Raw genomic sequence first — 16,193 nt, forward strand, 5'->3', positions numbered from 1 at the left:
ATATTATTTATTTTTTCAATATCTCAATTTGATATGTTAGAGGTCTATTTTTACAATTATTTTAAAAAAACTATTTTACAATTATAAAACAATTGGTAGGATTATTTATAAAAAAAATTCCTTTTCTACTCCCAGAAAGCAACTTTCAGATATTTGGCAAACGAAAAGCCTGCTGTGGTAAGAAGTTGAGATTTTTTGTGCCCTAAAAGCAGAAGAAGGGTTCTATTTCTGCTATACCCGACAACCCATACGAGTTCTTTTTCTAGTTTTAGAAACAAGAACTCGTATTTGCGAAATTTTATGAATGTAGAAATTAGAACAAATGCAACAGAGAAAAATGACGGGAAAGTAAGCAAGAAACCATGTACACACAAGAAAGAAAAAATAATCTAATTTTTTTCACAAATTTTTTTTGTTAAAAAAAAAATTACCTCAAGAATGGTGGTCAGGGATGGGCGGAAAAAGAAGATCTTAATACTTCTCAATACTTAATCTGTTTGAGGGCAAAAGGTGAGAGAGAGAGAGAGAGAGAGAAAATAGAAAAAAAAGTGTAAATCTCACCATTCTTCTATTTTAGGGTTCAGAAAACCTCTTTGGGCCTGTTTGGTTGATCAGATTTAAATTTTTTTTAACTAAAAATTTTGCTTTTAAGGAATATATTATTTTTATCTTTGATCCAAACACCAACACAAATTTTGCAACAATAAAAGTGACTTATATTATAGGAAAAACTTCAAATACCACTCCCGTGATTTTATTCTTTCTCACTTTAGTACCATATTGTTTAAGATATATCAATTTAGTACCCTGTGATTTTATTTTTATATTTGTATTATCGATTCTACTAATTTTTCGTTAAATCAATGATAAAATTAAAGCTAAAATATACTAAAGTGAATATTTGATAAACCTAAATGAGGTATTTGAAATTTTTTTATATAATTTAACGAAATATTAACGGAAAAGCTGACGAAAAAATAAAAATGAAACCACAGGACACTAACTTGATACACATTAAACCACGGGGCACTAAAGTGAGGAGGTGCAAAACCACAGGGGTGGTATTTAAAGTTTACCCATTATTATATATTACTTTACACCAAATTAATTGTATAAAAATAGTAAATATTTGAATATAAAATCTATTTAAATATTCCTCAATTAATGGAATTCATAAGTTTATTTGTCTCTTGCACTCAATTTAAACTTTTAAGATAGATATAAAAATTGTGTAAGGATATTTTAGTCTTTTTAATTTAAATATTTGAAAAAAAAAAATTATCAAGCGAGAATGTTGGTTTTTAAATTCTATAAGGATTATAATGCAAAAATAAATTTATCAAGCCCACATTTCAAGAGATTATTATAAGATTTCACAAAAAATTTTATTTTGCTGCATCAGATATTTGTGACTAAATAAATATGAGATTTCACAATTTCGATGCATCATTCCCAATTATCTTAGATGCCCCAAACACTCTTTTATAACGGTGAGGCTAGCTAATCCCACCCCCTTTGGAATAATAATGGAATTAGCTAATCACACATCTATTTAATTTTTAAATTTTAATTTTAATTTTAAATTATTATTTTTAATTTTTAAAATTTAAAATTTGATATTTTATATTTTTTAAATTTAAATATAAGGGCCACTATTATTATTTTCTATTTATAACTGCCTACTATTCTTCTTATTTCATCTTATCTATCCAAAGACTATTTTTTTAATTTCCGGAAACGACTCAATTTTCATCCAAACGTAAAATTGATCTATTCCATATTTAACCCTAAACTTATACCTATTTATGAAATAACTAATTCTTACTTAATCCCAAACCAAATGAAACCTTAAAAAATATCGCGACCAAATAGACCTTTTAGATTTTAATGTAAAGATAATAATTGATAAGACAAGCAGAGAGGTAGTGGCTTTAGAATAAATAAAGTATAAAATTTAGAGCTTTTTTTTTGCATTTGGCCCTTAGAAAAAATTTATTTTAAAAATAGCCCCAGCAAATTTATATTTGCAAAAATGATCCTAACCCTGCCACGTCCGCCACGTGAGCGGGGTTGGGGCCAGTTTGTTAAGTTGAACACGATGAACGGTTCACCGTGTCTAGAAAAAATATATAAATATTGAAAAGAGGAAAGGAGAGGAATGTAGGTACGGAATATGGTAAATCATTCACCATATTTGAACACGGTGAATGATTTATCATGTTCAATTTAAAACCATGGCGCTGATATGGTGCCTGCGTGGCGAGGATATAGCCGTTTTTTATAAATATAAATTTGCTGAAGCTATTTTTAAAATAAATTTTTTTCATGAGGCCAAATGCAAAAAAATTCTAAAATTTACACTGAAGGAGTCCGTAGGTAGTATTGTTCTAAAAAAATATAGTTTTATTACTTTTTGTAAAACGGAAATAAAAAAAAGAATTACTTTTTTCAAAAGATAATAATATGGCATGCAATTTGTATTGATTTTATTGCCATATTTATACTATATACTATGAACCGAGGTTTGCCTCATTTTATTCTGAAAATGTCTCTATATTCTTAAAATATATTTATATTTAAAAACTATTACAGATTTTTCAATACAATTTAAAAATATCACTTGTGGATTTTGATAAATTAATTAATTTTTCAAATTAGCCCCAAGGGCTCGCTTGGTAGTGGGAGAAAAGTTGGTGCAAAATCACCAAAGAAGATAAAGATAAGCTTCTTTATTTTCCGACAATACCATAAAAAAATATATCTTAATTGACTTATTGCAATATACACACTGGCAGAAAAAATGCATTAGGTATTGTTGGGAGTCGAATTTTCCGATCCTTGACCCGGTCAAAGATCTTTCTCGAGGAACGTGTAGGGATGCGGAACGGCTACGAATAGTGACCCTCGAAGTTTGCACCCTTCGACTGGATCAAGCAATTCGGCTGATGAGGGATCGGATCAGCCGAGTTCGAAACTTTCTACTGTAGAGTCGGTTCGGTTGGACGAACCGAATGTACGGACTACACAAAGACTTAGGTCGGTCGAAGAGCTGAATAGATGAAGCACACAGCGACTGGTCGGCAGAAAGAGCCGAATGCCTTTATATATTAAAATAAAATTGAGAACTCATACAAAACAAAGTGTGCTCGAATGGCATATAGACTCTGAAAATCTAGATTATAACAGAGTGTGCCCGTGGGGCATACAGATTCCAGAGATTTAACTTAAAAACTACTCCTAGAAAAGCAATAAATGCGAACAAAAAAGATTACATATAGACTACTCCTAAAAAGCGATAAATGTAAGAAAGGAAAGTATTGAAAATGCGATAGTCTTCTCGTTAAGGGGAGAAAAAGACCTCTATTACAGACTTCAAAGTTACTATTTATAATATCTTATCAACCAACATTATTAGTTGGTTATCGTAGTGGGGGAATTGGTGTAGCCATGATCATGAAAGTTACGCCCACTTCTTATGGAAGTTACGCCCCACTTCACATGGAAGTTATACCCCACTTCTCATGGAAGTTACGCCCCACTTCATATGGAAGTTACGTCCCACTTCTCAACCGTTCCCGCCTAAACGCTCTTAACCTTCAGGCGCCTTATTGTCGACTCCTAGTGTACCACGTGTTCTTATTTTTTTAGCTCATACGTAGGTTAGGTCGGCGTGTTAATTTTAATTTTGGCATCAACAATGCCCCCTCCAATAGTCTTTCGAATGAATATTCGGATGACTATTGGTGCCAAATCGACTGCTCAATGGCACAGCTGAGACCCAAGCTTTAGTTTCGCTGGTCTTGGTCAGCTTAAAGAAAACGGCTCTTTATCATCCCAGCCACATATACCTCGGCTTCATCATCCGATTCTTTACTTTTACTCGATTGGTTCAGCTCTTCTTGAACCGAATGTTCTTCTATCAAGGATTTCTCCTTGAAGAAAATAGCTCTTTACCAGCCGCATATACCTCGGCTTCATCAGCCGATTCTTCACTTTTACTTGTTTTTGAACCGACTGTTCTTCTATCAAGGATTTCTCCTTGAAGAAAGTAGCTCTTTACCAGCCGCATATACCTCGGCTTCATCAGCCGATTCTTCACTTTCACTTGATTAGCTCGGCTCTTTTTGAACCGACTGTTCTTCTAGCAAGAATTTCTCCTTGCCTTTGCTTTGATTTTTACATTGGCTCCATTACAGCCGATTGTCCTCACTTTTCTTACGGAATTACTCATATTGGGCAACTCTAACACCTAGAAAAATACTTATCTTCAAAATGGTCTTTTATCTTAAAATGTAGACCATTTAATGTCATTTTGGCGAACTCTGATTCCGGCATTCTCATAAAACACCGAATTTTGGCTATTTTAAAACGGTTCAAATACTCTTCCATCGTTTCACCTGACTTTTGTCGGTATAAAGCCAAGTCGGCGACCGATAATTCTGGTTCCGACCTATAGAATTGCTCATGAAATTTTCTTTCTAGTTTGTCCTAATCTTGGACGGAATTAGCCGATAGACTTGTATACCAAGTGAAAGCTATCTTGGTTAATGAAGTGTTAAATAATCTCAATTTTAAAAATGGATCTGCCGCAACTTTCCGGCATTGTACTGTAAACCGTGCAACATGTTCGACCGTGTTTTCAGTCTCATCACCGAAAAATTTGTCAAATTTGGGCATTTTTCAATTTGCCGGGTATGGATGCTCTGCGTCTATATTTGCATGATAAGGTAATCTAAATACAGGCCGCATTGCCGGCCTTGCACCTACTCCGAAAGTATTTCGAATGGCTTCTTCGATCTGTGCATATATTTCATTAATGTTCCCTTACGCGGGAACTTGCTCTTGTGCTTGTGCTATATTCGGTCCTTGTGGTAGACCGAAATTTTGTACCACAGAGTTAATCCCTTGTACATTCGGGGCCTGCCCCCCAGCCCTAGCCCCTGCATTTTGGGGCTGATATGCTGCTACTGGCGGAGAAGGTGGTAATCCCCAAGCTATCTCTGGCTGCTGACCGGCATTAACAATAGCCAGTCTGTAAGCCGCCTGAAATGGTGCCCCCTGATATTGAGGCTGATCATTTGCCGGTGTTACAGGATTTTGTAACACCGGTGTCATTACAGGCCCTTGTAAGCCTGTTACAGATTGCTCGTTACGAGTCAACAATTGTCCTATTCGGACAATATTCTTATTCGAGGCCGTGATTGCGGCCAATACTACATCTAAACGTTCAGTGCTTCTATGACTATTCTGGTCCAACACTTGTAGGACCCGAGTCATTTGTCCAAGCGCCTCAGCCAAACTAGACTCCTATTGGTCGAATTGACCACTAGTCTCACCCTCGGCAGGTAAGACTGCTTGGTGTTCTCCTGCGTTATCTGAATTGCTGGATTGTTGATCGCTCCCAGAATTTCTAGGAACGACCCTATTGCGTAAATTCATGACGTTATCATCAGCCATTATATCTTAATAAAGAATAAAAATTACCTTAAATGTGTCCCACCGGGCGTGCCAAAAATTGTTGGGAGCCGAATTCCCTAATCCTTGACCCGGTCAAAGATCTTCCTCGGGGAACGTGTAGGGATGCGGAACGGCTACGAATAGTGGCCCTCGAAGTTTGCGCCCTTCGACTGGATTAAGCGATTCGGTTGATGAAGGATCGAATCAGCCGAGTTCGAAACCTTCTACTGTAGAGTCGGTTCGGCTGGACGAGCCGAATGTACGGACTACACAAAGACTTGGGTCGGCCGAAGAGCCGAAAAGATAAAGCACACAGCGACTGGTCGGCTGAAAGAGCCGAATGCCTTTATATATTAAAATGAAATTGGAAACTCATACAAAACAGAGTGTGCCCGAAGAGCATACAGACTCTGAAAATCTAGATTACAATAGAGTGTGCCCGTGGGGCATACAGATTCGAGAAATCTAACTTAAAAACTACTCCTAGGAAAGCAATAAATGCGGGTAAAAAAGATTACATATAGACTACTCCTAAAAAGTGATAAATGTAGGAAAGGAAAGTATTGAAAATGCGATGGTCTTCTCGTTCAGGGGAGAGAAAAACCTCTATTACAGACATCAAAGTTACTATTTATAATATCTTATCAGCCAACATTATTGGTTGGTTATCGTACTGGGGGAAGTGGTGTAACCATGATCATGGAAGTTACGCCCCACTTCTCATAGAAGTTACGCCTCACTTCACATGAAATTTACGCCCCACTTCTCATGAAAGTTACGCCCCACTTCTCAACCGTTTCCGCCTAAACGCTCTTGACCTTCATGCACCTTATTGTCGACTCCTGGTGTACCACGTATCCTTATTTTTTTAGCTCATACGTGAGTTAGGTCGGTGTGTTAATTTTAGTTTTGACATCAATAGGTATATTGAGAAAGTGCAATAAAAAAATAATTTATATATTTCACTAATGCGCCAAAATACTTGTGCAGACAACACAAGTTTGATTAAAATATAATTTCTGTAGTCCTATCTCTACGTGGTTTCACCGCAATTTGACTAGGGCCTATTTGGTATTAAAAATATTGTGCTGTTTTCCAATGAAACTGTGGAGTCATAGTTTAAAGGGTAAACTTCAAATACTCTGTGATTTCATACTTTTTCACTTTAGTATTCTATAATTTAAAGTGTATCGAGTTAGTACCATATAATTTTTTTTTTCTTTTTATTATCCATTTTACTAATTTTTTTAGCTAAATCAGTGACAAAGTTAAAACTAAAAGATACTAAAGTGGATATTTGATAAACCTAGGTAGGGTACCTGAAGTTTTTTTTGTATATAATTTAATAAAATATTAACGGTGGAAAAAAAAATCAGTAACAAAATTAAAACTAAAGAGTAATAAAGTGATATTGATAAACCTAGGTAGGTACTGAAGTTTTTTTTATAATTTAAAAATATTAACGGAAAAAAAATTATGAAAAGTTAAAACTAAAGGATACTAAAGTAAATATTCGATAAACCTAGGTAGGATATCTAAAGTATTTTGTATATAATTTAACAAAATATTAACAAAGGAGCAGACAAAAAGAGAAAAATGAAACCACATAGTACTAAATTGATGCATTTTAAACCATAGGGTACTAAAGTGAGAAAGTGCGAAAACACAGGGTACTAAATTAATATACTTTAAACCACAGGATACTAAGATGAAAAAAATATGAAACCACAATGGTGGCATTTGAAGTTTTCCCTAGTTTAAATGAAGTCATAAGAAACACCACAATAGGTTATTACTTGCAAAAACACAAATGATACATTGTTGCTAGTGAATGGTTCAGATTTTCAAAGCTGATGTCAATTAGATTTCACGTTTGAAATCTAAAAAGTAAACCAGCCCCGCAGGTATGGTTTTTCTCGCTCTTTTCTCTTTCCGTAAAATTTTGGGGATTCTAAGTGAAACTGTACTGAACCCTTAACAGAATGCATTTAGAATCTAATTGTCCTCATTTTGAAACAAAATTAGTTATTGCAGCTACACCTCTGTACAGATACTACTAGTCGACACTAGAATCATAATACAACAAAAACAGAACCAAGTTCTGCGAGAAGGTTAGATTGAATTCTTCAATTCGGCTGTAATTATGATTGTGAGGTGAATCTGCTTTGAACAAACACGGTGTCAGATTCTCTTTTTCGTCCCACGGAGACATGCCCAACCTTCCATTTCGGAGACCCATATATTATCCAAGTACTGTGAGTAAACTTCTTTAATCTGCAGAACCTGCTCCAGCAGGGCTAATTAGTTGGGAAATGCAATAAAAACACCAAATTATCGACATTTCATACAAGTATGACGGCGCGATAGAGTAGCACTCATGGTAAGCAAGATTCTAAACAAAAATTAGGTGATAAATAGATAATGCGTACATGCATAGACCTACATACATGTGTTCCATAGAGAAAATTAGGTGATAAATAGATAATGCATACATGCATAGAGATTTTGTTCAAAGAGATTTCCAAATACTCTTTTGTCATGTCCAATGGATTGCCTTGTCAATTCAAATGTCCTATCATCTAAAATGAGTCTTAAGGAACAAAGCGCTGGTGCTATGAGAGTAGCTTCATGTATATGTGGGGCATCAATAATGGCAGACAAGGCAATCTCATGGAAGTGATGTTAAATAGGAGTACCTGCTCACACAAAATTCCCGAGACACCAACAACGGCTTCTGGCTTTCCATAAGAAACAATATCTTCAGCCAGTTCCATTAGAGGATTCATAAGTATATTGGCTATGACAATGTCGAATTTCCCCTTTGCAGAATCAATATTTGGTGAGTTGACTTTGCTCGGAACCAAGTAAACTGACATTTTGCTAGATTCAATTCCATTTAGGGAAATATTTTCTCGTGCAGAAGTCACAGCCTGGGGCTCTATATCTATCCCTGCAGACATTGCAGCCCCCATCTACAATAAAGGAACAAAATGACATGTGAGAATTCAATGCTCTACTTGAATGAATCAATATTAGCTTGTGACAAACAATGTAGCTTTTATCCAAAATGAAAGTAATATAACATTTCAATTTTGGACAAAAGTTACTTTTTCGTTATTTGTTACATAAGAATTTTGGGACACTAGAATTAAAGACACAAGCCAGCAAAAGAAAAAAAGTTTAGCAAACAACTTTGGACTATTATTCATTCCACGATTATATGAATATGTAAAAAAGAAGAAATTAGTTAGAAAAGAACTCATGGCTAACTAAAATTTGTTGGTTTGATCTCATTAAGGAAAAGGGAAAAGGAATAGGAGAGAGAAAAGCTAGAACAATAAAAGAAACCTTCAGTGCTGCAATTCCTAATACTCCGGAGCCTGTACCATAGTCAAAAAAGTGCTCTCCACCTTTTATGGCTTCATGTAGCAGCAACAAACACAACTTGGTAGTAGGATGCTCCCCAGTCCCAAAAGCCAACCCTGGATTCAGAAGAATATTTGTTGCCTGTGGGTCCTGGCAGATTCGACAAATAACAGAATTTCAATCAATTTAATTCATAGACGATTAAATTATATTTCTAATCAATGTTTTATCCATCCAAGTAGGGTAAAATTCCATTAAATGTGCAAAGGCAAGATAGGCCGTGATCCGGTGCTGCTTTGCACACTACATATACGAATATTGCAACGTTGTAATCTCAAAGCAAAGTAAAAGTATTCCTTATTTCTGTATTTACAAAATTTTAAAATTCTGACTTACTAATGATCGCAAAGGAGCAAAATGCCCAGAAATCAGTTGATTTTATATCATAATCATACTTTATTATCATGTAAACAAATTCATAGATTGCAGAGTGAGATGCAACCGTCCGGTCAGTACAGAAAATGAAATAACTTGTAATTGCCTGGATCTTTGGTTTGATCGGTCTTATACTTGGATGCTACAATCCCTTAATTTCCTTTTATTAAGGTGCGAATATGTTCTTAGTTTTCCTATACTTCAACTAAGATTTTGTTTTGAGTGCCTGGAACGCTAAACGTAGTGAAGAAATTTCTAAACATGCAGAAAGAGGAGGAAGGACGCATATGATGAGATGTAGTGCCATACAAAATCAATATATAATAGAACCTTCGAGAAAGGTATTTCATGATAGTTCCATCTTACAACAGTATGCAAGTCCTATAAAAACAACATAGATATATTAGTTTACAATCTGCTCCTAGTGTAGCTCAGAACATCTAGCAATTAATGATCTACAGCATGAAATTGTTTTAGATAATATATTATATAATTATTTAATTATATACACAATATGTGGCCAACAATAAGTTAAGCACCAAATAGTAACACATATAAACTAGATTTAAGAACCAGCAAAGCATCATGCAGTGCTATGTATAGCGATAAAAATCAATCTAAAATGTTATTTGTGTATGTCTGTCGAGAGAGCAGAAAGAAATTGTGTGTGAACATACAGGGGGATCCCTCCACTTGGGGACAATCCAGAGACCATTGATAACCTCAATTGGATGAAAAGATTCCTGTAGTAGACATAACGAGAGATGTTGTCCCCTTCCAGTATCAAAGATTATCCCATGAGACAGTAAATTTAATCAACAGGATATTACAAAGAATCAATAGAAAGAACCAACATTGCGTAAGAACTATTGCAGCGTCTACTTTCCGAATATTACATATTTCCTGGGTTTCCGGTAGTTGTCCAAATGTGCCATGTTCTAAATTGCCAATTATATTAAGTAGCAAATTTTATTAAATGGTTTGACTACAAAAATGCTGTGCGGCAAATACAAACAGCCTTTACTAAATTAAAAGGTCATTGAAGAAACAGTTCAAAACTAAAACAACACAATTCTCCGTAATTACATAATCCCAAGAGTACAACAAAAAATTCTAGTAATTGTTCTCCAACACTGTGGCCAAAGTAATAAAACAGGGTGCACTTCCCTGTATTAGTTGATAAAAATCAATTTCTATGAGCTAAACAGCGTAAATGATATCTACGTTAAACCAGTGTTTAGGGACTTCTCTATCACACAGTAGACAAGAATTCCATAGTTAACAATTACAGTTATCAAACTAGCTACTATTGATTGTCGCGATGATAACAGAAATCTGAGAAGCATTGCACTCCATATTCAAACTGATATTAACTGTTATTTACTCCGACTTCTTTAATAAGGTTCAGAAAGAGAAATAAAGAACTTATGGCTTACAACGCCAAAGTAATTGTAATGTTTCTATTTTATGAAAAACCAAAAGAAAATCCTATCAGATAAAATAGAGTTTTCTCGAAGGAGACTAAGAGGAACAGTAGAATTGCACAAATTAAGAGCTCGACTGACGGTGGAGAATTAACCTGTGCATTTGTCACCCAATCACACTGCTTACCCATTGAGACTTCATAATTCGGTACATAATCCAAACCAACGGAACTTGCAGCATTCGAGATACATGCGCTCACATCTTGTCCATCCGGAAAAATTGAAGTTAGGCAGATCTGCAGAAGGCATTGCATATAAATACTAAATTATTGGAAAAAAAAATGCATGAAACTTATCTGAACTATGAACTATTTGGATTTAGCTACCCAATCTTTCAAAATTTTGATTTTACTACCCAACCTTTTAATTTATTAATTTGAGTCAGTCAATGGCACTTTGACTTAAAAATTTGAATGGGTTTTTCTCTTTACAGATTTAGTTAGTATATTTCATACAATCCTCACAGCTATAAGTTTATTAAAGTAAGTAATTAGCTTAAATTTTGGAGTCAAAGTAATGTTGACTAACTCAAATCAAATAAATTGAAAGGTTGGAGAGTGAAATCAAATTTTTGAAAGGTTGGGTAGCCAAATCCAAATGGTCCATAGTTCAGGTAAATTCCATAAATTTTTACCTAAATTATTCTCAAAAATGACAGCAAAGTAACAAGTTCACAAAAAGAAATACTGATTTAGGACAACTCCAACCCAATACACAGGCAATCATAAACAGCTCTTGCAAATCCATGCAAACGGTGTAGTTATGTTTAGCTTTCTCAACTTTAACTCAAAATTACTATTTATCATAATTATTGACATATTGGTATACCTGGAAATAGGCAAATTTATTCAGCTCTTACTTCGCAGTCCTTGCTCCATAAACCCTATAAGAGTGCATCTATGCCCTCTCCCGTGGCAAATCATTGTCTGTTTGCTACCTATACCAATCTTCTTCAATACATCTCAGGAGCAGCTTCTGGAGTTTATTGTCCGACAAATGAATTGCTTATAACTGTTTTGGTTTGTTCCAGTGCATGCTTTAGTACTTGTTTGGATTATGTCCGACAAATGAATTGCTTATACCAAAAAACGTTTGTTCCAGTGCATGCTCCAAGTCCAAACAAGTACTAAAGCATGCACCTGTTTGTTCTCATGAATTGCTTCTGAAGCAGCTTCTCTACTCTAGAAAGCAAATGACTCCAAAATCCAGGCAAATATCTAGAATTTGTGCTATGGCTCAAAGCTGACATGAAGTTTTGGGTCCCTAAAGGAGAAGGCCCAATTGCAAGTGTTACGTTTCCTCCAGCAGGAGACTCTCAGGAGGATTTTAATGAAAATATTTCTGCTTCTTTGAACAGCTCTGTTAGACAGCAATTCTGCGGATACCCAACTGAACTACATCCCTTTGATCAACCTATTTGCTGTCCAGAAGTCCTAAATAAATAATGCATCCCTCTTTAGCATTGTTTGTATAGATCTTTAAACTTATGTCGGGTTCTATACGTGCATTCTTTTTTACAGGATGAATTTCAAAATTATACTGTTTTGGCAATTTTATTTGTTAGTATTAAGATAGTCAACCTACATTTCGTTGAGATACATCGTCAAATTGATTTTTTATTGGAACTAATGAATCAACTGCTTAAACTGAGATATATAGGTTAAAAATGGCTATTTTTATCTTTAATATGTCAATTTCATCATTTACCTTGACCAGGTTACATCATTTAGAAATAACTTATCCATCACGTTTTCACTTTAGTATACCACGTGGACTCAAATGTCATATATTCACCATGTGATTCTTCCTGATTTTGTGGCACAACTTTAGTAACTCTAAGCACAGTTTCTGTCCCAATAGACAGCAATTAGAGAAATAGGCTCAAGAAACTTCCTCCCATGAAGCTCTCTTTCAATTACAAGCATCGACAATCATGTCCAACTGTTTGGTTTTGCTAGTCACATTGCATTCTTAGACTTCACGATAGCATGCTACTTGTGAGTAGGGTTGCTTGCTTACTCAGCAATAAAATTGGTCAGCATAACATTTAATAAACTTACTCTAGCTGTAAACTTGTTAGTTTGTCCCTTCAGAATCATCTCTAAGTAAGAGTGATATCATTTTAACCAGCACTCCCCAGTCGTCTAACAAGCACCTTGAGACTTGATCCTCAGAATTGGTCAGATACTATTAGCTATATAAATTACCAATATACCTGTAAGTTCATGGAAGAGTAAAGAGAATCAACGGTGTGGCACGCAAAACATATCCATATTTGACAACTCAATACAAGAAGAAGATATTACAGAATTTTAACCACAAAAGAAGATAAGGAATTTAATGGCTCACTTCATCATGATCTCCATGATCACTTAATTCATCCATGCTAATACAATTTGCACCAAAGCACATAAGAGCTTCTGATAGAGCCTCCTGCACTATATTGTTTGTGTTAGTGTCTAAACAATGGACAAGTAAATGCACAAAATCTGGATTTTCTCTTAAAACTGAACAAACAAAGCACAAGAAATCATTAATTGAATTGATTATTCTGAAAAGCAGAGTTTTCACAAAGTTGAATAAAAAAATTTTTCTGAACAACTCCGAAATCACAGAAAAGGCATTTTGAGCTATCCACTTTTCATGCACAGATAACAAAATACACATTAATTAGCTAACGAATTTTCCGAAATTATTAACGTCAAGATGATCACTAAGAACTGAAGGCAATTAGACAGAAAAGCATTTTGCCAGATAATAGATATGATATCCAATTATAATTTAGCAACGTATTTCAAAAGAAGCTATTACGAGAAATGAGGGCGGCAAATTCAATAGGAACAAAAACACCATTTCTTCTCATAGGAATGCGATTTTGGTATTATGAACACAATCTCTTTCACAACATTTGAGAATCGAATAATCGTATGCCCACGATTCTTGATAAATAGATAAATAAATCCACTGTAATCTCCAAAACAGAAATCTAATGTCCAATATGAAACAAGAAGAGTAATAAGAATCGTAAATTGTAACAGTATAGCTTCCTTCTTTTGGCATTGCAAGGATGAGGTTTTTTTTTTTCCCATTATAGGAAGCTACTCATTTCTATCTATTTTGATAATTCAACTATAGCATTTTCCCTCCTTAGATCAGTTTGGTAAGTTCATTTATGTGAAGATTAATTCTGAGCAATTTCCTACTAGATCAATATTTTGGATATATACAGTAACAAACATCCGCCATTTTTGTTATCGTTTACATTATCTTTTCAGTTAATGCATGTGGCAAGTTCACCATATATCTGCCACTTGCGCAGGGGTTTGAAGATTATCACCATTCCCTAGCAGCTTAAACAATACGAAATAACCATTATTTTTCAGAAGCTTAAGCTACCGGATAATAGTATTTTTAATATGGCTAAATTATAGAAAACCTTTTTATAAATATCCGTTTTTTCACTTTTTCTTCCTAACTTTCAAAAACCTACATGTTACCCCCTCAACATTTCAAGTTGTTGCATTTAGCCCCCTTCCGTCAGAGTTCCATCACTATTTTGTATGTTTCTTATAATTTATACCGAAAATATCCTTCAAATAACAGAAATATATTAAAAAAAAAATTTCTCACGTGACAAGTATGGGAATTTGGAATTTGGACATTTTGCCCTCTCCATTAACGCTGTACTCTCCTCAAAAATATTTCTGAAATTTTAAAGGTGAAAATATTTCTGAAATTTTAAAGAAGTAAAATGTAGGTTTTTTAAAGTCGACAAAGAAAAGTGAAAAGGCATGTATTTACATAGGGATTTTCTGTACTTTAGACTTTTAATATTTATATCCAACACCTACGTGATGCTGCTAAAGAAGGAAGGGGAGAGGGAAAGGGGGAGTGAGTGAGGGGAGCACCCACGGCATCTCGTTTGCGGCAACGAATGTGGGCGGAGTAGAAGGGAGCGGAGACGTCCGCCGCGGCGTCCACAGCAGCTCGATTTGTGCAGAAGCTTCCTTCTCCTCCTTTTCCTGCTCTTCGATTCTTGGACTGGTGGAGGAGGAGAAGGGTAGTCGGAGATGGTTGTTTATAAGCTGGTGAAAGAGTGGGGCGGTTTGCAGGGGATGTGGGAGTGGTGTGGGCGGCGGCGGCGGTGGTGGGGAGGAGCAGCGGAGGAGGGAAGGGGGGTTGGAGGGAGGAGAGGCGGCCGAGGGGTCGGAGGCGGAGATGGAGGCGGCCCAGCATTTGGACGGCAGACTGCAGGCGGGGACGGGGGATCAGAGCTGATTGGCCTCGGTGCCTGCTGCCATTCTTGGTCTGAGCAAATGCTACAGTTACACTCCAAAGTTTAGTGTATGTCTTATCTCCATTTTATTTCAAAACTATTAATATTCTATTTGTTATATTATTTTTTTATTTTTTTACTAAAAATTATTTAAATTTTTATTAATTCTAGGATGAAGAGTAAGATCTACACCTCTTTTTGAATATACCAAAAATATTTTTCTTTTTGATAACAGCGTATAAAACTTATATCCTAAATATATAAAGATCATTCGGATTTGACTATTTAATTTTTAAAAATTTTAATTTTACTATCAAATCTTTTAATTTATTTGATTTAAATCAGTTAAACATATTTGAACTCTAGAATTTAAATTAATTATTTATTTTAATAAATTTATAGTTTTGAGAGTTGCATGAAATATATTAACTAAATCTAAATTGATAAACTACATATTCTAATTTTTAAAGTCCAAATATTATTACCAACAATTCCTAGCACAAGTGGCAAAGAATTTAGTGGTTGGTACCCGAGATCCCCCTAGCACAAGTGGCAAAGAATTTGGTGGTTGATACCGAGGTCCCAAGTTTGAACTCTAGTTAATTCATATTTTTAGCTAAGTTTATTTTTTAAAAAATAAACGAAGCGGATCAAACAAGTTGAAATATTAAATAGTAAAATCAAATTTTAATTTTGGAAGGTTGTTAGTCAAATTCAAATAGTTCATACTCTATAGTTTAGGTATTTATACATTTGTATCCCTAAACTTGAAGAAAAAAAAAAAAAAAAAAAAAAAAAAAAAAAAAAAAAAAAAAAAAAAAAAAAAAGAAGAAGAAAGAAAGAAAGAAAAACCCCAATGACCAAAATCAAAACGCAAAAGTGAAATCATAAGATTTTGAAAATTCATAACATAATCTGAATCAATTGTTTTTTTATTAAAAAACGAAATAAACGATAACATTTTCAAGTTACCAAATATAAAAAATATAGATACAATAGCAGCCAACAAAATAAATATTGCAATAAATGTTATAATTTTCAAGGCGTACACAATTAGGACTTGTTTGATTCAAGTGTGGAATTGGAATGGATAATCGAATGGGAATGAATTGGAATGATAATTGGAATGACCCACTCCCCCAAGACGTTTGGTTTATTTGTGGATTGGAAATTAG

At 34.7% G+C, this 16,193-nt stretch overlaps 1 protein-coding gene across 1 annotated transcript; it reads right to left on the reverse strand.

The window, feature by feature from the left end:
* Window positions 1-7,219: 7,219 nt before the first annotated feature.
* Window positions 7,220-15,089, reverse strand: LOC109705559 (ribosomal protein L11 methyltransferase-like). Its single transcript, XM_020226294.1, has 7 exons — window positions 14,655-15,089; window positions 13,092-13,175; window positions 10,838-10,978; window positions 9,936-10,001; window positions 8,806-8,973; window positions 8,154-8,429; window positions 7,220-7,740 (listed from the first exon to the last, which is right to left on the reverse strand). Exons 1-7 carry the CDS (start codon window positions 14,976-14,978, stop codon window positions 7,639-7,641), a joined length of 1,161 nt encoding a protein of 386 aa, XP_020081883.1. The 5' UTR covers window positions 14,979-15,089; the 3' UTR covers window positions 7,220-7,638.
* Window positions 15,090-16,193: the final 1,104 nt, after the last annotated feature.

The sequence above is a fragment of the Ananas comosus genome, unplaced genomic scaffold (assembly GCF_001540865.1).
Source record: "Ananas comosus cultivar F153 unplaced genomic scaffold, ASM154086v1, whole genome shotgun sequence".
Taxonomy (NCBI): domain Eukaryota; kingdom Viridiplantae; phylum Streptophyta; class Magnoliopsida; order Poales; family Bromeliaceae; genus Ananas; species Ananas comosus.

Coding starts and splice junctions, on each gene's coding strand:
- LOC109705559 (XM_020226294.1), bottom strand. CDS start 14,978: ATGCTGGGCCGCCTCCATCTCCGCCTCCGACCCCTCGGCCGCCTCTCC. Junction 8,430..8,805: donor TAGGAATTGCAGCACTGAAG/GTTTCTTTTATT, acceptor CCTTTATTGTAG/ATGGGGGCTGCAATGTCTGC. Junction 7,741..8,153: donor CGGGAATTTTGTGTGAGCAG/GTACTCCTATTT, acceptor CTGCTGGAGCAG/GTTCTGCAGATTAAAGAAGT.